This window comes from Clarias gariepinus, chromosome 18, assembly GCF_024256425.1.
Source record: "Clarias gariepinus isolate MV-2021 ecotype Netherlands chromosome 18, CGAR_prim_01v2, whole genome shotgun sequence".
NCBI classification, from domain to species: Eukaryota; Metazoa; Chordata; class Actinopteri; order Siluriformes; family Clariidae; genus Clarias; species Clarias gariepinus.
This window is the reverse complement of record NC_071117.1, coordinates 18,402,502-18,429,169: the sequence shown is the minus strand read 5'-3', so window position 1 is coordinate 18,429,169 and position 26,668 is coordinate 18,402,502. Positions and strand designations below refer to the sequence as shown.

The following is a 26,668-nucleotide window of genomic DNA, read 5'->3' as shown; positions in this document are numbered from 1 at the left end:
GGAGAGATCAATGACAGGAATTCTAATGAGAGAAGGATTTAATTCAAAACATTTACAAATTAAGCATTAAGAAAATGTTTTAAACTCAAGATTAATCATTTCACTACTCTTAAATTGTAACATTCAAATTCCTTATTCATTCATTTATTTGTTTATCTGTAGGTTTTTTTCTTTATTCTGTTCTATTCTTAATTCTTCTCTTATATAATCACTTTGTACACTGGTGCGCAGTCATGTTGGAACAGGAAGGGGGCCATTCCCAAAAGTTGGGAGCATGAAATTGTCCAAAATGTCCAAAATTGGTCTGCTTAAGCATCAAGGTTTTTTTTTTACTGGTAGTACAGTAAGGGGTCGAGTTCTACTCCTGAAAAACCACCCCACACCAGTTCCAACATGACTGCACACCAGTGCACAAAGCAACAAAGCAACATCCATAAGGACATGGATGAGTGAGTTTGGTGTGGAAAAGCTTAACTGGTCCTGACCTCAACCTGATAAAACACCTTTGGGATGAACCTGCCTAGAGCGGAGACTGCGAGCCAGGCCTTCTTCAGTGTCTGACCTCACAAGTGGGCTGCTGGAAGAATGGTTAAAAAATTCCATAAACACGTAAACCTTGTGGAAAGCCTTCATAGAAAAGTTGGACCTGTTATAGCTGCAAAGGGTGTTCCAACATCATATTAAACCCTATTGATTAAGAATTGGTTAATGTTACTCAAGTTTATATGCATGTGAAAGCAGGCAAGCGAAAACTTTTGGCAATATACTGTATGAATCAAATCGAAGTGAGGATCAGAATTAGAATAAGAAATAATTTTTGTAGATGAGCCATATTATACCCATAGTCCTAATCATGTTGGTCTTGTGCAAAAGTAGTTGCAGTTATCCCTAGAATGATTGGAACAACAAGGCAGAATCTTTTTTGTTTTTGTATAAACAGAAGATATTTGGGTTCGAGATCAAAAGATGAATGTGAGACAAAAGAGCAAAATAAAAAAGGGTTGCAGATCTCACATTCTACCTTTTAAAGAATACTTAGAAAGCAAACAATATACGGGCCATACCACGTGATTCGAACCACTCATCAGGAGTAAAATTGGAAGTAGAAGGTTGTGGACTGGCACAAGTAAATTACCAGATCTTAAATCATTTCAGTATGCATTTTACCTCAAAAAGGAGATGAAAGGAGACATCTTTAAAAACAAGCAGTACCTACAGGATGATGCCGTATAAGCCTGAGGACACATTACAATAGAAAACAGTTTGGTCATGTCAACGGGTTGCTGGCTTGAGTAAGGGATATGCAACTAAATATTAAGTGCCTTAAAATCATCTGTTCTTATATTTTTACTGATAACTGTAAAAATATGTCATCTGCAACCAAGGAGTCAGAAAATGAAAGATTCTTACAGTATATATTAACTCATATTAAGAGATGGAGATAGGCCATGCATTCTTTCCCATTACACAGTATTTCCTTTTTTTTTTTTTTTTTTTTCCAATTTTCTCCCCTAATTTAGTCGTGGCCAATTCCTCCCCGTCACTAGGGGGCTCCCACATTAAGGCTACTACTACCATTCAGCCGGGAGGGCGAAGACTATCACGTGTTTCCTCTGACGTGACATCAGCCGACCGCATCTTTTCGAACTGCTTGCTCACGCACCGTTAGGGCTGGAGTAACACACTCAGAGGAAAGCGCTAGCCACTCCTTCCGCGTGCGCGAGCTCACAGACGCCCCTGATTGGCTGTAGAGCCGTGACTAATGTGGGAGCACAAGTACCTCTCATCCCTCCCCCCTGAGAGAGCTCGGCCAATCAGCTCTCTCTGTGCCTCCGGCTGTGAGAGAAAAACAGCATCACCCGAGGTTCGAACCAGCGATCTCCGGATGATAGGGCGAGCACTTTACCACTTACACAGTATTTCCCACTGGGTTGTTTGAAATTGAAAGCATCGATTCATAATTTTAGATATTAAATATATTTTTTTTCTGTTTTTATAGTCATATTATCATGTGAGCATAATATTAACCTGTTTAAATAGACAGAAAATAATGAATGCATTGGAAAAGAGCACATCGCTTTCCAAGTTATGCTATCAAAAAAGTATTGAACTTCGCATACTTTGCGCAACACTACCCGTCAAGTTAGGTAATGCGACTCATACTTTTTTGCACTGAACCTTATAAACTGGCTTGAAACTATTTAATTGCCATGAAATTGAAGTAAGCATGGTTAGCTTTTCAAATAAGCTATGCATCATTCTTAATTGCAAACCTGAGCCCTATTGACTGGCATTAATTGAAGAAAATTGAAAACCGCCAATCTAATCTAGCTACCATTTGATAAAATGCTCTTTGACTCAGTCAATGTTTTATCAATTTTGGCAACTGAGGAGAGAGGAGCTAAGTTCGTCAGTTCTCTAGCAAGAGATTCAGAGACAGATTAATGAGATTTTCTTTCATTATGCACTACCAATGTTTTAAAGTCTTAAATGTGAAATTTCTAAATGCGAGCATTGGGTTCGTCTCAGACTAAGTCACACTGGGGAAATAGAAACAGCGGCGTCTGAGTTGCTCAGTTACAGGGTTGCAGCTGATGTTCGGAAAGTATGATGCATAAAGTAATTCGCAGTTTAAGGATTTGAAAATGAACAGAGTGGAATCTGATGCGTTTAGGGAATCCCAGTGAATGTTGTTTACCAAAGTCCTACTATTCATCTTGTGTCGTAGCTACAATAACTATGCTCCATTATGATGCACTGCTGAATTCTGTTAAAGATTTTAGATCCCTGTTATGTAACTCGGGAAAATTGGTGGTGCAAAACCCCCTTGAAAAAAAAAGGTAATCTATAGAAGAACAGATGTGGATATGCAGGAATATAAAATAAGATACAAGATGTCATATTAAAAAGAAAAAAAACAAAAATCAAAAAAGCCAATATATATACGATTAATGTCGCACGTAACTGTGAGTTGTTCCCTCTGATTAACTCCTCCAGATTAACATTGAGGAGAAGTTTAAAGACATAGGCTTTTAATAACATCTAGATTTCTGCCTTTAACATACACATTTGGCTTTAAGATCAAATAAAATTGAAGGCTATAAAATGTAGATGCAGGCAGCATTTTTTATCTTTAGCTGCACAATTTAATGATATGCATCAGGGGCGTGCCGTGGCTGGGGCGACACAAGCTGTCGGCCAGGGTGCCAAATACTAGAGGGCGCCACATAGCGCGTGACAAGATTGCCACAAATCAATATCACGATTATTACATTTTACCTTGATTTTGATTAATCTCAAACATGATTTTTTTTATTCCTTATTTCCATATATAATGTATCAAAAGTGACATTTGCAAGTAAGAGGTTCCGATTTTTAGATTTTATAATTTTTAAAAAAGTTTATTGTCCAACCTCAGCATTTTTTTTTTTTTTGCTGAGCTCAACTGTTTATTTCTGTGATTAGTTATCATTTACAGTACTAACTTTATTTGTCTTTTGGGTAACGCCGATGCCATGTGAACCAGCTAATGTGCTACAGTATGTGAACGATGCACCTCGGCTGTGATCCTGCTTGACGATAGTTTTTTAATTGAGAAAAATGATTTTACTTTTTATCCCAATTCCTTTCAAGTGTCGTTCGGTCCTTTTTGCTAAATGTGTAACAGCTTCCATCTGACACATACTTTCAGGGGGCTTTACATAAGAAACAGCTCAGCACAGCTCAGCACCAGGTGCTTAGAAATAATAATGCAAAAAATGGCACCAAGGAACCCAGGGGCTGCAATTAAAACTTTGATAAGTAAGTCATCTAGAGTATGCAAAGCTTGAAAAAAACCCCCACCTCATTATCCATTTATTTATTTATCTATTGTATTGAAATGTGCAATAGCAGTTTGTTGCCCAAAAATCACTACAGTATATTAAAATAACTTGTCTTAGTTTGTAGCTGGTCTAAGACATGGATAATAAAGTTAGCAATTTTAATATTAAATCCTTATTACAAGTGCATAACCTAACTCTGAATGCAGCCCAGAATGATTTATTGTGTCTGAAATTGAACTTCCTGAGAACAACTGCAGAAGCTGATTATTTCAGTCATTGAACAGCTGTAATCAGACCGGATATTTTTTCTTGTCACTGTCCACATGATTGCTCCTGGGTGCGCATGATTGCCGCTTAGTGTGTATGATTGCTGCTGGGTGCCACATCTGCGATAAGGATGCCTCAAGTTCTTTAAATCACTGAGCAACTATATTAGCCAGTGAAGAATGGGGGTTGTACAGGAGTTCTTTCCTTATAAAAAACTAATCAACCATGACATCAGCTTAGGTTACCATGACAAAGCCAACTACCGCTTTGATCTGGTCTCAACTAAAAATCCCATTAATGTCATAATGCAGTTCCAGACTGGACATAATTTTTCTCTGCTTTTTAGGAGGTCAATTAATGTTTTCCATTACCTGACTCTTTTCTCCTTTCCTCAGACATGTACTCACTGAGGATTCTCCTCTACTCTCTGATCTTCCTCTTGAGCGTGTTTGGCAACCTGTTGATCATCGTGGTGCTGGTGGCGAACAAGCGTATGCGCACCGTCACAAACTCCTTCCTGCTCTCACTAGCTGTCAGTGACCTCATGATGGCTGTCTTCTGCATGCCATTCACTCTCATCCCTAATTTGCTGGAGGACTTCATCTTCGGAGCCACCATGTGCAAGACCGTTGCCTATTTCATGGGTGAGGTGCTCTCCATTTGGCCTTTCGATACCTACTGCGTTCCAGGGATTTATAGAGTATAGAAGAGGATTTTTATATTATATCTATTGATTGGCATTTCTCAAAGCACAAACAGTACTATATATATATATATATATATATATATATATATATATATATATATATATATAAATTTTTTATATTTTTTGTTCTTATACAGTACAACTAATACTACCCACAATAATGCAGTTTCAGGTTGAAGAAGTTGTGAGAAAATGCACAGACTGTATCAAAACCTTTACTATACTTATGAAATACCAATTTAATTGTGTTCATTTGGCACTGTGATACCATGTTAACCTGAGAACGAAGTAGACAAAAGCAAAACTCGAAGGGAATCACATTAATGAAAGCCTAAGATATGGAGGAGCAGTCGTAGACCAGTGGTTAGGGCTTTGAGATATTCATCAGAAAGGTGTAAATTTAAACCATGGAACTGTTCGGCTGCCAATGTTTTCTCCATAATTCTGTCAATTGTGAGTCATTCTTGTCTGCAAATATGTGGGACTGACTGACTGTTAGGAAAAAAAGAACAATTAAAGATTTGAGCTGGTAGGGATTGAGAAAGTTAAATGAAGTGTGATGATTAAGATAGCTCTATGAATGAGGGGGAGATTTTGGAGCACAGCTTTAAAATTGTGGTAAGAATCAATAGGCAGCCTCCAGTTTTGAAAAAATGAGTCCTATTTTAAAATGCCCAACTTTACAGAAATAAACATGTTTACAGCCTGATACAAAATGGTTTTGGTCTATTTAGCCTGATTTCCCATTCCCATTTCCCAGTTACAATTATATTAAGCCATAAAAATGGGCAAAATTAGGGGCAGCTTTATATCCAGCCACATCGTAGGTGTCAACCCTTTACTCTACATCAATGTAGCAAACAGGCTAACTGGAATGGTGGTGGTTTAATTTACCACAAGAAATTGACAAGGGACCATGTTTAGGGTATGGATGTTAGAGTTCAAAAAAATGTAAAGCAACATTAGCATTGTAGTCAAGATAAAGCTAAGCTAGTTAGCTTGTGGTAACTGAGTTACAATTATATTAAGCCATAAAATTTGGGCCAAAATAGAGGCAGCTTTATATCCAGCCATATCACAGGCGTCAAGCCACTACTATACATAGAATTTAGCGAACAGGCTAACTGGAATGGTTGTAACTTACCACAAAAAATAAAGGAGTTGACAAGGGACAATGTGTAGGGTATGGATGATGGAGTTCAAATAAATGTAAAGTAACATTAGCATATACATTAACATTTCCATTGTAAAGCTAATATCCATAAAAATGATCCTTGTGAGAAAACAGAATCGCCTTAGAGTTTGAGCTGGATACCCGGCTAAGGAGACAACTCTTGACACTGACAGACCCGCAAGAACCCCCGGTGCTGGTCCGAAGCCTGGATAAATTTGGATGTTTTGCATCAGGAAATCACATCAAATATGCAGTGACGGTGAGATGCTTTGGCAATGCTCATACGTAAACGAGGAGCAGTTAAATGAGGACATGGAATTTGTATACAGAACACAAATAACAATACGAATAATTGTCCAGACCTTTAGTTTGGTCATTCTCCTTTAATCTAACAGTTTTTTTCTATCAAATTCCGATCTTATTGGCCAAATATTTTCTGTATTTTCAATTCAGTACATCAGTAAACACTGTATTACAACTATCGTAAGTGCTATCATTATGCTATTTACCTTCCCATCCACCACTCTTAACAAATCCCATGACAATGACCTTTATTATTTTTTTCAGCAACACTGAATTTAGATTTTTGAAATATGCAACAAGACCGATGGTAATCTTATTTGTGAAATGATTGTCCTCGCATAGAGTTATCCTATTAAACCTTTACTGGTGGCTTTGCATGCTGTTGAGATTTTGATTTGATTGTATGCGGCAGCAACTGTTACTATTTAAGTGGACTATATCATTTTCTCTGCATGACTTCGTACTGTGGGCCGAGAAAACTAATAATCTATGACGGGTTGTCATGCACGTCTTTGTTTGGTGTGGAGTAAAAATATAGCTTTGTTCTGAAGGCAGCAAATTACACCCTGGCCAAACACGAATGTTCCAGCAGGCTGTGATTGTAATAATATTTCCTTAATACTGAACATGAAAATAACCATCCAGAATTAAGAACTCACAGTAGGCATGCCAAACAGTTATCTGATTCTGGACATTAAAGATAGATGAGGGACGAATTGGAAACAGAAATGTCAGCCTAGTACAAGGTTAGACCTCTGAGCTTAATTATCATTAATGATCAAGTTGAATGCAGCGATGTTGTTATAATAATAATAATAATAATAATAATAAAAATAATAATAATTATTAGTATTATTACTACTATTATTCTTGTAGTTGGCAGGGAAACATCAGACAGGCAAGCATATAACCTTGGAACGAGAAGAATGATTTAATGGACTTCATAAACAAAGTTGAACTACATATGCCGTTATGTAGGAGAGCAAGCACTGTTAAATGAGAAGTTAGAAGCTGTCTCATATGCTTTATTAACTACAACGCAAACAATCACGCCATGAAACACGCAGGCCATTATGCTTCTATTTCGATGCATCACTTAAACACAGCATGGTCTAAATACAATTCATGTGCGTTAATGCGAAGGCACAGACCACTGAGCACCAGTAATACTTGTGCAGTTATAAACTGTTTTAACTTCTCCCATAGCCTTAGAGAGCGCAATACACATTAAGAACAGACGTAGTTTGGGGATTTTAACAAGCTGATCTTTTAAGGTCTTTTTAGGCCAGTTTATATGATTGAATTGGCAGGACATAGCCTTAGATTTGTACAAAAGACAGCTATTTCTACTTAGCGCTTGGCACTGTGGGTCACTCCCACAGTGCCATGTGTCCAGGCTTGAGTGAGAGGAAGACTGCTGCCGTCTGTCTGCTGGAGAGAACGTTCTGTCACATCCTGCCGCTACGCTAGCGGTCTCTTGCTTACTCTTGGTTTATTTTGCCCCCCCCCCGCCATATTTATTTAAGTCAGCCTTTGGGCAGACTGGTTTTCATCAGACCACAAGCAGTCAATGAACCATTACAGCTCCTTCTACTTATTGATTTTTGTGTCTAATCTCCAAGGCTATGTCTGTTAATGTTTGCCCTTAACGACATAAAAGGCCAGCAAAAATATGCCAGATAAAGGTAAAGTGTCTGGAAAAGATGTGGGTTGCTGTCTTTCAAGTGGAGCATGCCATTTCTTTCCCTCGCCACTATAGTATGCTCGCCACTAATGCTGCCTTACACCTATTGTAAATTCTTTTAAAAGGAAACAAGGCAGCTATAAAGTCTTTTAAGTCTTTTTTTACACTGAATATCTGGCTTTTTTTTCTCCCCAAATAAAACCCAAATATCCTTTTTAGAGGAGATTATAAGGTTTATGAATAGGAAATCAAAAAGGATGTTTGAGACAATTTGAGCTACGGTCACCCTGTAGCCGTTGAGGGACTTGAACAGTGAACCTTTTCTAAGACTCTTCAAGCTTCATTGCCTCTCTTCATAAAAAGCTTCATTTCATTCATGTGTTATCTGGTCTCAAAGGAAGAATCACTTTAGGGCAACTCTGGCCTTTTTTTTTTTATTCCAGACACCGTAGAAGCCATTGCATGCTTCACAAATGTAAAAGTAGCTGGAATGAAATCAATCAATAAAAGATTAAAATATAAACACCATTTAATGGTTTTGAAGAAAAAATAGAAACACTACAGTAAGTTCACACTAATATACAGTATTCTCTCAAACTCCAGGACTTTAGCAATGAAAAAGGATCTAACTAGAACATTGTGCATGATACATAGTGTAAGTTCATGGGCAAGTCTGTAAGCAAATAAATAAATTATTAAATAAACAAATAAATAATTTCTTCTTCTTTCTCAAATCATTATTAATAACATTATTAGTATTATTATTAAAACAGCCCATCTGTGGTAACATTAATTAGCAAAATTCTTAAATTATTAATTAAATAAACCGAATTGCCACTTTATTAGGAACCCCCGTACACCTGCGTACCCAGGCAATTACCCGAACATGTTCGGTTCAAAATCAGTTTAAAATCGTTTCACAAGGGAAAAAATGTCATCTTAGATGTTTTCATTGTGTGCAGATATTAGTGCACAAACAATAGGCAGAAAAAACACTGTGCTATCCAGAAAGGTCAGAGAATATTAATTTAGGCTGACAGGAAGTCTACGGTAACACAAGTAACCACTCTTTACACCTACGGTGAGCGGAAAATGATTAACATGCAAGCGAGCTACATTACAACAGCAGATGACCACATGGGGTTCTACTCCTGTCAGCCAAGAACCAGAATGTGAAGTGGGCAGTGGGTACAGGCTCTCTGAAATGGAGGGCCGACGATTGTCTGGTGTCTATTTGGTTTCGGTGAGCCTGTGCAGACTGTTGTAGTCAACCTGCCCCAAGTTTTGACATGTTATGCCATCTGAGACGCTTTTTGTGCGGTCCACGGTTACAAAGAGTGGTTATTTGAGTTACCATAGACTTCCTGTCAGCTTGAACCAGTCTCCTCTGACCTCTTTCATCAACAAGGAGAGAACTGCTGTTAGCTGATTTTTTTTCACCTTTCTGTGTAAGCTTTACAGACTTAAAAAAAAAAATCCCAAGAGATCACCAGTTTCTGAAATACTCAGACAGTCTGTCTGGTACCAAAAAAAAAAAAAAAAAAGCTTAGCTTAGACACTAAGAATTTTTTTTCCCCTATTATCCTGCTTGTTTCAAAATTTAAGTGGAAATCCTGAACATTTTCTGTATTGTGCTGCAGCAGTATGATAGGATGCAGTAGCAAGGCTCCATAGCTCAGTGGTTAGAGCACTGGTCTCGTAAACGAGGGGTCGTGGGTTCAATCCTCACTGGGGCCTACAGGTGGTGTTTTTAGGGGAAGTGGTGGCTCAGAGGATCAAGGCACAGAGTTACCAGTGCTACCTTGTTGCAATTGTTGGATCCTTGAGCAAGACTCTTAACCCTATCTGCTCTAGGGGTGCTGTATCATGGCTGGCCATGCACTCTGACCCCAGTTACAGTATGCTGGGATGAGTGAAGAAAGAAATTTACTGTGCAGGAATATATATATGACGAATAAAGGCTTAACTTATGACTGTTTGATTGGATAATTGGATAAATAAATTGGGGTTCATTAAAGTGGTCAGGGAAAATAGTAAGGCTGTTCAAATCCAGTGCCAGTATCTAGCATGGTTTGCTGATTTTCATCCTAAATGGTTAGTCATGTTTAAATGTTGTTTAATTACAAAATGTGGTAGTGATTAAGAACTGGAGGGTACTTCGCCAGGGTTCGATTCTTACCTCGGGTCTTTGTGCTAGTGATGATTCGTTCTTTTTAAAAATCTTTAACGTGACTTAGAAGAACGGGTAGTCTCGGAGAGGGATTTGTTCATTTTCTGCTGGCCGCACATATGGAAATCATCACAAAAAATCCATAGGTTATTTACAGGAAATGACTACAGTGGAAACTTGGATTACGAGTATAATTCGTTCCAGAAGCAGGCTTGTATTTGAAAACACTTGTAAACCAAAGCAAACGTTCCCATAAGAAATAATAGAAGCTCAAATAATTTGTTCTGCAGCCCAAAAAAATAAATACATAAAAATAATTAACACAAAATATAACCTTTACCTCTGAAAAGAATCGTGACAGAGCAGTGTTTCCATTAGAGAGAGAGAGTGTGTGTGTGTGTGTGTGTGTGTGTGAAAGTGAGGGGTGGAGCGGAAAAGGGGTGTGTGCTTGAAGGCAAGAGGAGGCGTCCTATGACAAAATGCAGGCTGATGCAGAGAGGGAGAGAAAGAAAATGGATCTTTAACCTCTTTAATGAGACTTTCTTTTGCTTTACACACGCGCACACACGTGTGTTATAATAAACAGTACACTTGTGCACTTCTACACACACGCATACAAAAAAATAAAATATGTATTACACACACGTGGTCACAGTGTTACAGTAAACAGTACACACGTGCACGGATGTTAATTATACCAGTAAGAGACGCGCACTAAGACCCAGCATGAGAGACGATTACCCACAATTCCGCAGTAAAAAAGAGAGAAAAAAACATTGGCTCAGTTGTGATCACGTGACACTCTGAATCAAAACAAGAAGCGCATGCGTGATACATGATACTCGGTACTCGTAAACCAAGACTTGTTCGTTTTCCAAGTCAAAATTTATTGAAAATCTTTGCTCGTCTTGCGGCACGCTCGCAAACTGCATTACACTCAATCTGAGGTTTCACTAGTTACCTTTGAGTCTTTTGGTCCGATGAGTCTCAATAAGTCTTCTAGTCCGAGTTGTTTGTTCTTTTGTTACGTGACTCACATAGACACTATGCAGTGCAATAGATTCAAAAGACTTTGACTAGAAGACTCATTAAAAGAACCGTTCAATTCTGTTTCCTGTGTAATGCACTGCATAGCGTCTATGAGAGTCACATGACAAAAGAACGAACGATTTGAACCAGAAGATATGAGAGGTGAGCTGCTCATTCTGTTTAACATAATATGTCTTTAGCTGCATTGTAATATTTTCATTACTGGTACTATAGCCAAAATTTGTGTATGGTAGATGTGTTGGGTGTCTGTTGTAACAGGTCTAATGTAACCTTTTATTTTATTTCTAATCAAAGGAACGAAATGCGATTTGTTTATTTTGATGAACAAGAACAAGATTCAAAGTACCGAGTCACTACACATTCAAATGTTTACATGTTCTCCCAGTGCTTGGTGGGTTTCCTCCGGGTACCCTAGTTTCCCACCACAGTACAAATTTCCTATGGGTGTGTGTGTGTGTGAGTGTGTGTCCTGCCATTGATAGGCACCCTGTCCAGGGTGTACTCTGCCTTGTGCCCACACTATCCTTGGATGGGCTGCAGGCTCTTGTGACCCTGTAACAGGATAAGCAATAAGCAGTATTGAAGATGAATAACTGAATAAATAAAATAAACAGCATCCTTTGAGACTTTTTAAAATCCAATTCAAGTTCTAGAGGCAAAATATAAAGCAAAAAACAAGACTGGGTATGACAGTTTGATTTTCAATTTATGTTTTTTTTCTGCATTCACACAAGAAAACCCTGTAGAAAAAAAACAGCTGAGCAAATCCGCATATACATATTCATATATGCAAAAGTTGTTTGGTGAATTGCATTGTGATGCTTTTTTTTTCTTTCTTTCTGGAAACCAATTAAAACTGTGAATAGGCTTCTTAAAACAATGACCACTTAAAGTGGGAGATATAAGCATTATGATTATTAGTGATGGAGGAAAACAGGCATACAACTGTACATCCAGTCTCCTGAGAAAAAAACAGCAGCATTAAATCATGCAAAATATATATCACAGAAATAAAGCAGTTGAGAAATGCAGAATTATACGACTCTGCTTTAAGGCACGCATAATCACGGATTCTTTTTAAAGGGATTTTGTCGCTTAGTTACAGACCCATTCCTGTATCACGTCTTGTACTTCCTCCCACATTTCTCCGCAGGTATCTCCGTCAGCATTTCCACCTTCAGCCTGGTTGCTATAGCAATTGAGAGGTACAGCGCCATCTGCAACCCGCTGAAGTCACGGGCATGGCAGACCCGCTCGCATGCGTACAAAGTCATTGCTGCTACCTGGGTGCTGTCGGTGAGCATCATGATACCGTATCCGATCTTCAGCACGCTCGTGCCCTTCTCCAAACCCAACAACATCACGGCTCACATGTGCCGTCCAGACTGGCGTATAAGCCAAATTGAACAGATTTGGTGAGTTCAGTACTCAGCATGCTTATCATAATGAACCTGGAGTCAGATATCATACAGGGAAGGAGTTATTATGAGCAAAAATAATTATAGTGGATTCTATGTAAATCAAGATCCAAAAAAGGAGACAGCTGTTTTGTTCTATTTTAAAAATTTCGAAAAAGTTTTTAGTTGATTTTTAAAGATTTGCTCATGTGAAAGCCAGTGGAAAACTCTATTTACAGTATTTTCCCAAAGCTGGAACAAATTTCTAATTTGCCCAGTTGGACTTACCTGTACTACAAACCCAGAACTATTTCTGTAATACAGCTCCCCAGTCTCTTATTCATTAACATTTTCTTCTTAATAGAGAAAATATTCTACAGTTCTTTGGTTGTCACACATTTAAAAAATCTATTTAATTTAATTTAATTTAATTTAATTAAATGTCCATATTCATTTTTTTATGTACAGTTACCGCTTAAGTGAAGTAACCTTAACCATGAGGTATGGTTGCTTTTATACATTTCTTTCTAATGCACTCTGAAACAGTACAGATCCTGTTTATTACACAGTGCTTGTCAAAACTATTGGGTCAAAAGTCAAATGTAATATTTGAATGATTTAATAAAAAATTAATAAATAATGACCTTATAAGAATAATTTGTTATTTTATAGCGGGACAGTTGCTTAGTAGTTAGCACTGTCGCCTTGCACATTCAGGGTTCGATTCACGCTTCAGGTCTGTGTGCATGGAGCTTGCATGTTTGGCGAGTTTACTCTGCGTACTCTGAGTTGCTCTCACAGACCAAAGACATGCAGATTTCACATTGACAGGCATTTCCAAATCGCCCTTAGTGTGTAAATGACTGTGTGCGTGTGGGTATTTGTGTGCCCGGCGATGGATTTGCACTCAGTCAAGGCTGTACCCTGCCTCGTGCCCTAAGTCTCCAGGTCTCGGTGAGCCTGGAGACTTAGGGCACAAGGCAGGGTATAGCCTTGACTGAGTGCTAATCCATCGCTGTATACAAGATAAAGTGAGTAAGTGTTGTTTTATGCAGCAAAATTGCTTAACAACAATCAGTGTTTAGTACGAAGTTCTTTATTATTCAAAAACCTGCTGAATCCGGCTGGGCATAGAGTCAAGAAGACGTCCGCAGTACTCTGGTGTCACTCGCTTAATCCATGCCTTCTTGATTGCTTCCTGTAGATCCTGCACATAAATTTTCCCCAGACGACCACAATTCAATATGGTTTTAGCCAATTTTGTGCTAAGGTGGACTCCCTGGTTTCAGAAAGTAAAAATTTCTTACACATATTTGTTCTTTCTGTTATCTAAACCAGTTGATTTTACTGTAATTAGCACAACTCTTCAGAATTCACTAATTAGTGACATGACACAGAAAGAAATATAACACATGCCATATGTTGTCTTAATACTTTTGGCTACTGCTGTACTGAATTCACTGGTTGGAAATGGTAATTAAAACACTTTTCCTAATGATTCTACACTTTTGTTGACAAAATATATTTTAAAATAAGGTAAAGTGTCTTTTCACAACAACCTGCATATTTCAGATAAATACCTTAAAATATTTCACATTTACAGCCCATTTTCTGTTCAAACGCATTATTAAAGCATCACCTTGAAAGAACGTAATCATTAAATCAAATGACTAATTACTAAAATATTTTTAAAAATCTATCCTTTTGCATTACTTGTGATTCAGTTCAGCATCTCATGCTTGAAACAGCCTTTAACGTGAGTCATCTATTACAGTTACCTGAGTCATCATTAGAGAAAAATGTACAGTTTAGTTTCAGGCAATCATTTATTAAACACACCCAACACTATGAAATTAAATCATTTAAAGATTTCAGGAAGAAGAAAACTACATTTTCTTATTATTTTACTTAATATTTTTTTTATTATATAAACTGATTCTATCAATATGCAAATATATATCCCTGTTCCACAAATTCTAGATGAAAAATGAATTCTTAATTACAAAAATTAATTTTAATCAAAACATTCGAAAGTCCTTAATGGTCCTTATGGATGCTAATTAATGGCATTTCATGAGATCGCTAATTCTTGTGCATTTCTCTAAGCAATTAGCACGTTCTCTTGAGCATATTCACATTCTGAAAAAACAAAAACAAAAAAACATTAGTGCCCTAGTAAGCAAAAGAATCTTTACTTTTTTTTAATGAGATATTTTTGGCAGTTCTAATGTGACAATTAAAAAAAAGGAATTTTATTAGAGAAAATATTGTAAATAAATAAAAAAAATCAAGTCAGGGGCTGAATAGTACCCCAATCATGTAACTACACAGGGCATTTAATTTAAACCAGCACTTGTAATGAAACTTCCCGTAGGTGTAAAATTAATAGACATTTACAAAAGACTTGAGGTGCTTAGCTGCATTTGAATGCTGCAAAAGTTTTAAGGAAGATTGTACATCTGTGAATGACGATCTTAAATGAGTCCGCTGCAGTTGTTCCGCATGTGGAGCATCTGATCCTTGAAAATCAACGGATATCTTGTCACCACTTTACACCACATATCTACAGAATTTCAGATGGGAGTTATTTTCATGTCCTGACAATGCACCAAGCCATTTCTACATTTTTGGGGAACATTTTTGGAGTTCCTAGGGGGCCAGCGTTTTAGACATGAAGCAGGAAGTCTGATCATACCTTACTGGTATCAAAGCACTGATGAAGCACTGGGATAACTGCATTAGTGTAGCAGGGGATTACATTAAGAAATAAAGGCAGTTTTTACTCTCAAAAATGCTGTATGGCCCTTGGACCCCTTGGATATAGTCCATGCTGAAAGAGAAATTGGAAAATCTGAGTACAGTTTCAGTGTGATGTAGATAGGAGGTTACATAGACAGTCAAGTGTTAAATGCATTAATAATTAATAGGCACGCAGAGCAGAAGGCTGGTTCAAAGTAGTCAAACTGCTGTCTTTAAAAATGATCAGTAATCTGTGCGCGCACCCCATTTTTACTGGGTGAAAAATGACCTCAGTGTGTTATTCTTCTTCTTTACAAAGGTTCACACTCAAGAATATTGCACTTAACTAATATACTTGGCAATGCCAAGTACATCAGCCTTTGTTTTATGGTGTTCTTGGGCTTGTTTTTGACCCATCTCAAATCAGCACTTGAGACATTTATTGCCCCTGGGCATGGGCCCTGGACTCACCTTGCCACTCGAGTATGTATTGAAGACCGGCGCTATTACGAAATGAATTTGAGAAGCCCGAGGGCTCTGATGCCTAAACACGGGGCTTTGAGACTGCACTGAATGATACTACAATAAAACAAAAGATGCTTCTGTATCATCGGCGATCATTTTTCCATTATCTTTCCATCATCCTGATGTCTTTATCAATCCACTTCCTGAATCTCTTTTAAGACAGTTTTGCTTTGATTGCTCGTACCCTGGTGATGAATTTGAAAGGCATGTATGGAACAGGAAGACAAGTGTGTTTGAGATCAAATGAACGCACAAAGACGTCAGAGAGATGAAAAAGACGAGCGCGAAGGACCAGCGGAGATGCATTCATGCAGCCCTCCCACGGTGTCATTTAAATACCAGCATGAAAAAATAATACCAACATGCTTTGTGTCTTTTTTAGATACAAACCATGAATCATTGTAGATCTAGCAGATGTTAATACAGATGTTTACTGGTAACTGTTTAGGCAATACTATATGCCAGTTATTGTATTGTTTTATTTTTGTGTGGTTTTTTTTTCCCCGATGCTTGAGTCAGTGCCTGTATGTGAAGGACTTTGTTAATTTAATCACTCTTTAAGGCTATTAGTAATCAGTGAGGCTACATATCGCTAACTGAGCTGACACACGTACTGTATGTGATAATTGCTTTAGTGGATCTCATCTGCACAGGAACAGAGTCACTTCTTAAATGTTGGTATTGATTCAAGTCTCTTTCAGCTTTTTATTGATCTTTTTTTTAATCTTTCTCACAGGTATGTCTTGCTGCTTTTTATTCTGTTTTTCATCCCTGGTGTGGTAATGATCATCGCCTATGGTCTCATCTCCAGAGAGCTTTACCGTGGGATTCAATTTGAGCTGGAGCAGAAGAATGACTGTGGAGGTGAGATAAAAAAAAATTAATTTTGTCATAAGGTATCTCCAACATAATGTCTTTTTGGTTTTGAAAATGCGATTGTTATCGTGGTTTTAAGACTTCAGCAGGTTGTTATTATTATTTAACTAATTTACTAAGCTGATGTATATACAGTGGTGTGAAAAAGTGTTTGCTACCTTACTGATTTCCTATTTTACTTTGCATGTTTGTCACAATTTAATGTTTCAGATTGTCAAACAAATTTAAATATTAGTCAAAGATAACACAAGTAAACACATCATGCAGTTTTTAAATGAAGGTTTTTTATTATTAAGGGAAAACAAAATCCAAAACTACATAGCCCTGTGTGAAAAAGTGTTTGCCCCCCCTGTTAAACTTAACTCTGGTTCATCACACCTGAGTTAAATTTTTCTAGCCACACCCGTGCCTGATTACTGCCACACCTGTTCGCAATCAAGAAATCACTCAAATAGGACCTGCCTGACAAAGTGATGTGGACCAAAAGATCCTCAAAAGCTAAACATCATGTCGAGATCCAAAGAAATTCAAAAACAAATGAGAAAGAACATAATTGAGATCGATCAGTCTGGAAAAGGTCATGAAGTCATTTTTAAAGCTTTGGAACTGCAGCGAACCACAGTGAGAGCCATTATCTAAAAAACATGAAACAGTGGAGAGCATGGAAGAAGAGCGCAGTGACAACTCATCCAACAGGTCACAAAAGACCCCACAACAGCATCCAAAGAACTGCAGGCCTTACTTGCCTCAGTTAAGGTGAGTGTTCATGACCCCACTATAAGAAAGAGACTGGGCAAAAATGGTTTAACGAACATAAAGGCTCATTTAAGTTTTGCCAGAAAAAATATTAATGATCCCCAAGACTTTTGGGAAAATACTTTGTGGATTGATGAAACAAAAGTCTAACTATTTGAAATGTGTGTGTTCCATTATGTGTGGCGTAAAAGCAACACTGCATTTCAGAAAAAGAAAATCAAACCAACAGTAAAATATGGTGGTATTGTGATGGTCTGGGGATGTTTCCCTGCTGAGTTAATTGGTCATTTTTTAGGCTGATAACTCTAAATGAACTTCTCGTCTGCAGCAAAGGTAGGTTTTGGTCTCGCCCTCCTGGGATGGTCTTCATGAGAGCCAGTTTCATTATGGTGCTTGACGGATTTTGGCAATGCACTTGACAATACTGTTCTTGCAAGAACTATTACAGAAAGGCTGACTTCTGTGTCTTAAAATAACAATTAACTGTTGTTTTTGTTGTTTTTATGTAATTACCTAATTCCATATGTGTTATTTTATAGTTTTGAAATCCCCAGTTTTGTTGTAGAATGAAGAAAATAAATCACTAAACAAAAACAAAGAAATTTGCAAGTGACCCCAAACTTTTAAACGGTAGTGTGTATATATATAGCCCACGTACTGGGGCTAATTCGCCCTTAGTAGGAATTTCAAAACAAGCAGAACAGAAAAAATACAGTGGAAGTGGGCTCATATTCCAAAACACTTGTAAATCAAAGCTAATTTCAACCAAAAGAAATAATGGAAACTCAAATTATTAGTTTTTTAACCTTTAAAAAAAGTTAAAATAAATGCAGACAGATAGGTGTTCTGTTTATGCGCACAGGCGCTGTGTGTGTGCGTGTGTGTTTGTGTATGTGTGTGAATCTAAAGTAAGAGGACAGCAGGAATCAGCCCCTCCCCCTTTTCCCCTTCTCATCTTACACAGTAAAGCTTTCCCTTTTTTAGGAAAGTCTGTCTTGTCAGAAAAAATAGCAAGGAACATCCTTTAGACATTACCCTGCACTTTACCTTTGAAAAGAATCGCGACAGTGCAGTGTTTCTGTGTAGAGCAGAGACAGAGTGTGTGTGTGTGTGTGTGTGTGTAAAGCCTAGAGGGGGTGGGGAGGGTGTAAAGGCGAGAGAGAGAGAGAGAGAGAGAGAGAGAGAGAGAGAGTGTGTGTGTGTGTGAAGGGTCACGGTGTCAAATTACGCTCGCGCGCACACGCATACCACCAGGCTGAAATAGAGAGGGAAAGAAAAAATGGATCTTTAACCTCTCTAATGAAACTTTCTTTTGCTTTATACGCGCACAAACGTGTGTGTTATAAGAAACAGTACACGAGTGCTGTACGCACGCGCTTACAGACATAAAATAAAAAATGGTTTTACACACACACTCATAGTTACAGTGTTATAGTAAACAAAACTTAACTTTTACTTTCTGAAGCCGGGTCGTTCACCTCTGCGCAAAAATGTCTAAAACTTGGGATTTCTCAATGGAACTGTGGCAAATTTCTGTACTTGATCTTCAGAAAGCAATCAAGCAGGCATGGATTGAAAAAGTGACACCGGAGTACAGCTGATGTCTTTTTGATACTAAGCCCAGCCAGATCCAGCAGGTTCTGAAGAATAAAGGATTTCATACTAAATGTTGATTGTTGCATTGCAATTTCATTGCATAAAATGACACATTATTCATTATTTAAAGATACAAGTATGTCTTTAAAACATTGAATTTTACATTTGAAAATTTTAATACACTTTTGCCCACCACTGTATGTATATATTGCTACTAGTAGTTTTAATAATTTGCCAGTTTCATTTAAATTAGCCTGTATTCCTAAAAAGGAATCTGATATGCATATCTATTCATGCAGCCATATAGTTGATTCGGAGGAAACAATAAAAAAAGCCAACATCAACTGAAATATCAATCAGGAACCTTATAAGTAAATGGCCTATAGATTTTTTTTTGTTTATTATTTTCTTTCTGCAGCAGCACTTCAATTAATTAATTATTTATATAAATATATATTTACACAATATATAAATATCATAAACTCAACAGTAAGTCAAATACTTTAAAACCTTGGGAACACTGTTTGAAGGTTATTTGCATAACACCAGAGGTAGAAGTTAACTACTGTAAGTACATTTACTTCTTACTTACATGAGTGATTTTATAATTGCATACTTTTTTAGTTTTACTCCATTACATCCTATGAGTATCTGTACTTTCTACTGCACTTCACTACATTTTATAGTACAGTATTTGATGTTATAGTACAATTATGTGTAATTGCCTTCCTTATGTAAAATGCTCAATGAGGAAGCTGTTTGAAATCAGAAAAGAAGATAAAACAGCAAAGATTTGAGAGAGAGGGAAATGGTTTTGCTAAAGGTTACTGTAAGCTAATACACGCTCAGTACTTTTGAAAAATAAGTACTTTTGAAGGTAAGTACTTTTGTACTTTTGCTCAAGTACAAAGGTACAAATTCCCTATGACTTCTACTTTTACTGAAGTAATAATTTACCTAGGGTTTTATCTCTGTTTTGCTCAAATACTGTACAGGATTTGTGTGCACAGGGTTGCTGTATGTTTATAATGGATGTTTGATTCTGTTATTTTGTCTTATTTGTCTAATTAACATTAAGCTTTAAAACATAACATTAAACAATCATGAATCTATTTATCTCATGTTTTTTAAGAGTACTTATTGAATGTACCTCATATAGGAGTATAAAATGAAAGAATATTTTAATTAAATAATAATCGATCATTTGCTTTAAAAACTACCATCAAGCACCATTTAAGTACAGTTAAACCTTGGATTGTGAGCATAATTTGTTCCGGAAGGGTGCTTATATATCAAAGCACTCGTATATCAAAGAATAAGAAATAATGGAAACGCTGATGATTTGTTCAACAACCCAAAAATATTTATATAAAAATAATTAATATAAATTATATTAAGTTAAAATAAATGTGATTTAATATAAAAATAGAATTTTGGCTGATTATTTAAGAGCCAATGCATCTTATATATTTTGTTTTACTTCAACCCATTACTAAAGTATCACCAATGTAGCATTAATAGGCATGTTATAAACTGCCTCTGCAAAGTAATAAACAGCTCTTTTAAGTTCACTCGTGCAGGTCTAGTTTACTAGTTCTGCATTACATTAGATTTTGAGCTCTGATTAGGTGATTCTCTCTCTGAACATGGTTTGCTTTTATCAAAATCTTTCCTGCAAAGAAATTCTTTTGGTCCATATTTTTATTAAAATACCTTATACTTCACATTTCAGCTTATTGCCTGAGCATCATCTCTTTAAAGCTTTCAGTACACTACAACAGTTTCTACAAGGGGGAATAAAAGCATTTCTCCAGCTGTGAGATATAACTCTGCTGCAAATGATTGCGTAGGTGCAGTATTGTAGTGGAATACATAAGGCAGAGCTGGGAGGGATTGTAGTGATTGTAATGTAGACCGCGTGACTGGTCCCATATGGATACCCTTAATATTTGCAGCACCATAGGATAGACTTACTCACCTACTCACTCACTCACTCATCGTCTATACCGCTTTATCCTGTATTCAGGGTCTCAGGGGGCCTGGAGCCAGTCTAAAGACACTTAGGGCACAAGGTGGGGTACACCCTGGACAGGATGCCAATCCATCGCGGGGTACACACACTAAGTAATTTACACACTACGGGCAATTTGAGAATGCCCGTTAGCCTAATCTGCATGTAAATAGCATGTAGCTTGTAAATAATTTTCAACTTAAACATCTCAGCTGGGGGAGTCCATGGAAAATTTACACCTAAAAAGGTTCTTGGTCCCATGTTTGAAAATCAAACGTCTTTTTGAAGCGAATGTGACTGCTGTGACTGTGAGCAAGAATAGGTTGACTCAGGGTGATGTGATGAGGTCACCGACTAAGAATCACATTTTAATCCAAACCAAAGTCGTAAAGAATGAGACACATTTTTGCCACGTTATATAAGTATAAATGCATCTGACTGTTCAATCCACAATTTTGTCATGATCGCCATATTTGCCTTCTTTGAAATTCTGCTAACACATTAGTAAAGGAAGAGATTCTGCTGTCACATTAGTAAAGGATTGTGCTCACAGGGATACCTGACACCCTGCATAAAAGCTCAGTGCTTTTTTTTATTTTGAAATGTACTGACAGATGCCAGAAGGGTGAGGGGGAGATGGAAGGAGTACTTTAAGGAGTTGATGAATGAGAAAAACGAAAGAGAACAAAGAGTAGAAGAGGTGACTGTTGTGGAACAGGAAGTAGCAAATGTTGGTAGAAGTGAGGTGAGAAGGGCGTTGAAGAGGATGAAGAGTGGAAAGGCTGTTGGTCCTGATGACATACCTGTGGAGGTATGGAAGTGCTTAGGAGAGGTGGCAGTAGAGTTTTTGACAAGTTTGTTTAACAAGATCTTGGAGAGTGAGAGGATTCCAGAGGAATGGAGGAGAAGTGTATTGGTGCCAATTTTTAAGAACAAGGGAGATGTGCAAAGCTGTGGCAATTATAGAGGTATAAAGCTAATGAGCCATACAATGAAGCTGTGGGAAAGAGTAGTGGAAGCTAGGTTAAGGGCAGAGGTGAGCATTTGTGAGCAGCAATATGGTTTTATGCCTAGAAAGAGTACATCAGATGCAGTATTTGCTTTGAGGATGCTGGCGGAGAAGTACAGAGAAGATAACAGGGAGTTGCATTGTGTCTTTTTAGATTTAGAGAAAGCGTATGACAGGGTGCCAAGAGAGGAGCTGTGGTATTGTATGAGGAAGTCTGGAGTGGCAGAGAAGTATGTTAGAGTGGTGCAGGACATGTATGAGAGCTGTAAGACAGTGGTAAGATGTGCTGTAGGTGTGACAGAAGAGTTTAAGGTGGAGGTGGGTCTGCATCAAGGATCGGCTCTAAGCCCCTTTTTGTTTGCTCTGGTGATGGACAGGATGACAGATGAGGTAAGACAGGAGTCCCCATGGACTATGATGTTTGCAGATGACATTGTGCTCTGTAGCGAGAGCAGGCAACAGGTGGAGGAAAATTTGGAGAGGTGGAGGTATGCTCTGGAAAGCAGAGGAATGAAGGTTAGCCGCAGCAAGACGGAATACATGTGTGTGAATAAGAGGGACCCAGGAGGATCGGTGAGGCTACAGGGAGCAGAGGTAAAGAAGGTGCAGAATTTTAAGTACTTGGGGTCAACGGTCCAGAGCAACGGAGAGTGTGGAAAGGAGGTGAAGAGGCGGGTACAGGCAGGTTGGAATGGGTGGAGAAAAGTGTCAGGTGTGTTGTGCGATAAAAGAGTATCAGCGAAAATGAAAGGAAAGGTGTATAGGACAGTGGTGAGACCAGCGATGCTCTACGGCTTAGAGACAGTGGCACTGAAGAAAAGACAGGAGGCAGAGTTGGAGGTAGCAGAGCTGAAGATGTTGAGGTTCTCTTTGGGAGTGACAAGGATGGATAGGATTAAGAATGAGTTTATCAGAGGGACAACCCACGTTAGATGTTTTGGAGATAAAGTCAGAGAGGCCAGATTGAGGTGGTTTGGACATGTTCAGAGGAGAGATGGTGAATATATCGGTAGAAGGATGCTGAGGTTGGAATTGCCAGGCAGGAGGTCTAGAGGACGACCAAAGAGGAGATTTATGGATGCAGTGAGAGAGGACATGAAGTTAGTTGGTGTGAGAGAAGAGGATGCAGAGGATAGGGTTAGATGGAGGCAGATGATTCGCTGTGGCGACCCCTGAAAGGGAACAGCCGAAAGACAAAGAAGAAGAAGCTTTTTTTTATTTTGATGTCAAGCTTTGTTGACGTACGGTGTCTGATTAAGGTGTGTGATTGGAAACACTATAGCTGATTTGATTTGCAAGCTTATGAGCTTTACCGCTTGCGTTGCATAGCAAATCATGTATTTTAATCTGATTAGCCGGTGACGCATTTGACTACAACTAAAAATGCATGTCTTTGCAGCGTGTCCAGAGTCTATACCATAAATATGAGGGAAAGCTATAAGCTTTTTAAATTTGCTTAAGCATATATACAGTATATAGTACGTTTGCTCTTCCAGCAATTACCTAATGCACAGATTCTTTATTAGTTGAAGGCTTTGCAAATATACTTTTTTTTCTTGTCCTTCTTTCTTTCCACAACAAATATTACCTAAAAAACATTGAGCCTATTTTTGACCCATGTTTAGATATACAAACAGTACTATAGTATCTACAATGTACCAGGGGTGTTCAAGTCAAACCGGGACTTTTGAATGCGCAGAATAACAGAACACAGTTATTAAAGTAAAGCTCTCTATATTTCTGTATATGATCCCCTGCTACACTAATGTACATATCCCAGCGTTTCACTGGTGCATGGATGCCATCAAGGTTCCGCTGTGGCGACCCCTTCCCGGGAGCAGCCGTAAGGACAACAACAGTATGTCTAGAAGACATCACTCCTAAAAAACAGGTTTCCATATTATTATTACCAAAAGCTGACATTTGAATACTGTGCAAGATGTTAACAGTATAACACCTTAATTTCTCAACAAACATCCATATCACTTAGATTAGTTATCATTTTAACCTGACATCAACACCGAAGAAAGCAAACTTCACCAATACCTAGTGCAATAAATAAATACCTCTTTAAATGTTTAAGAAAGGTTGTGTCAGATGTTATAAAGGCTTTTGCAGGTTTTAGTGTCAACAAGCATCTTTGTCACGTGACCCGGAGCACTGATGAAAGCAGGGCTTTTGTCACCTGATGTCTACTGCAATAATCGTCGAAATCTTTATATAGGCTTCTGTCAGTTGTTAGGTACACAAGTTGAACATTTTGTCAATAAGCATTTTGACTCAGGTGCTGTGTCACAGAGATGTCGACATTGATGAAAGAAGTCTTAATGTCACCTGATGCCTACTGGAATGGCTATAAACATAAAGAGCTATGTAGGTTTATAAAGGGCTTACTGTATATACAGTAGGTAATGAAGTAAAATTGTAAAAATGTTTAAATTATCTTAATAAATTACTAAGCGATAATTATGCTTCTCCTATCCTCGATGTTTTTTTTTTTTGCACTAATAACAATACGTGTGATATCACTGCAACTTTGGGTCATTTAAAATGTGAAATCATATGTACGACAAAGCAACTACAATATCAGTCTGGACATTCGCCCTGCACTGTTATAAATGTCTCATATAATATTTGTTCATTTCTGTTGTCAGCAATGAAGAATGGCGTAAACGGCACCGTATCCCATGGCCATGACGATAGTGACGGATGCTACATCCAGGTTCCTAAGAAACCCCCAGCCATGGAGCTTTCTACCATCAGCAACCCAGCCTCGTCCAAGCCGGACAGGCCGCGCAGCAACACGTCCGAAGCCAAACTCCTGGCTAAAAAGCGCGTGATCCGTATGCTGATCATCATTGTAGCTATGTTCTTCATCTGCTGGATGCCTCTCTATACAGCGAACACATGGAAGGCGTTTGACCAGATATCGGCGAAGCGGGCGCTCTCCGGAGCTCCTATTTCCTTTATCCAGCTGCTGTCGTACACGTCGGCCTGCGTCAACCCCATCATCTACTGCTTCATGAACGTTCGTTTCCGCAAGGCATTGCTGGCAACTTTCACCTGCTGCACCCTGCCATGCCGCAAGCGCAAGAGGAGGGAAGGTGATGATGAGGTTACTGGCGTTACCGCTGCCTCGATGTCTAAATTTAGCTACACCACTGTTAGCACAGTGGGGCCGTGTTAGCTTTGAAATTAGAGTTCTGTCAGATGGTATGAGTTTTAGGCACATTTTGTCTTGAGGGTCTTAAACAGTTTTTCGGATTTGTGAGTAGTTTCATGTAGTCCTCTTTCTGTCTTGCCGATGTATTGATGTTAGAACAAATGAGAATGCCCAAGGCTTGGCCAGTGATGAGTACACAGCACCAATGCTGATCCTCGGAGGAAAAGTTTGAGCATGCTCTTCCAAAACACTCTAGGCTATCTCTATCTGAAACAAAAAAGGTTATCTGCTAAAAATCTACCTATCCAAGACTTCGCCTGTGTCGTAATAGAAAATTGTGTAAATATTCAATCATTCCTACTGTGATTGTTATACATATACTGCATGAAACTATTTTTTAGTTAGAGGTCTAACTAAATAATGGCTACAAAATGGTACAGATGTTCATGCATAAAATTTTATATTGTCCTCATTGTTTATGTTTAAAGTGTAAAGTTGTGCTCGTTACATTGCTGTCTGTGAATCGTGATGGTGATCTTAGGAACCAAAATCTGTGACTCATTACAAGCATATCGTTTTTCGTGGGGAGTTTTATGCATCTTATTACCAAATCCTTATCCGTGATGCATATCTCTCAGTTTGCTGTCTTAGTAACTTTGTTAGTACACATGACCATCCACTGTTCTTCACTTCTGTTTTGCCTAGGCAGCAAAGAAATGTACTAAGTAGCTCGATCTTTCTTTAAACAATTTTGATTCGGGGTTTAAAGAAGTATTATAAACCTTATTGGAGTGTTACGACTGTTGGCACTTAAAACCTACATGCATGCATACTGTACAAATGTACACACTCAAAAAAACAAAACAATTGATTTCTTGCTTATCGTAAATTGATGCGGCGTTCTCGTAAAGCTTCGCTGAATCTAGAAACTACAGTATAATCTTAACCCAGTTTTGTGGTGAGTTTAATATAACGTACAAGAATATCTTAAATTTTGCTTCGATTTTAAATAGGGTAATTTAATTGCTTTGGTTTTGGGGAAATTTTATTCCAGGATAACACATTTAACAGAAATTTATATGTAGAATATTTAATTATGCCATAGCTAACCCTCATCCCACTACGTTTGCAGGACAAATTGGGTGAACGCAGTTAGAACTTGTACAACTTGGCAGAAACACAGTCAAAATGGGTTAAAACATACATTATACATTAGTATTACCGCCCATAATGTGGCGGTGCCATGTTGAAAAGCACTGTGTGTGTTTAATCATTTTAAAAGTGCCTGTTAAGATCTGATCGGACATGGTGATAACTCGGTTTAATCTAATTAGATCCTGTGCAAAATTGGAAATTTGTCATATTATGAGAACATGACAGGAATGTGGTTATGAAGTAGTATGAACTCGATGGTGTTG

General features: G+C 38.0%; 1 protein-coding gene and 1 non-coding gene across 2 annotated transcripts in view; both read left to right on the top strand.

Annotated features, from left to right (window-relative positions):
- cckbra (cholecystokinin B receptor a) overlaps nt 1-26,423 on the top strand; it is a 29,378-nt gene extending 2,955 nt beyond the window's left edge. The window contains exons 2-5 of the mRNA XM_053477137.1: nt 4,487-4,735; nt 12,332-12,593; nt 16,576-16,703; nt 24,742-26,423. Coding sequence (XP_053333112.1) covers nt 4,487-4,735; nt 12,332-12,593; nt 16,576-16,703; nt 24,742-25,274 — 1,172 coding nt within the window. The 3' untranslated portion in view covers nt 25,275-26,423. The remainder of the gene's footprint in view (nt 1-4,486; nt 4,736-12,331; nt 12,594-16,575; nt 16,704-24,741) is intronic.
- Nucleotides 9,623-9,695, top strand: trnat-cgu (transfer RNA threonine (anticodon CGU)). Its single transcript has one exon. It is a non-coding gene; the product is annotated as a tRNA-Thr (tRNA).
- Nucleotides 26,424-26,668: the final 245 nt, after the last annotated feature.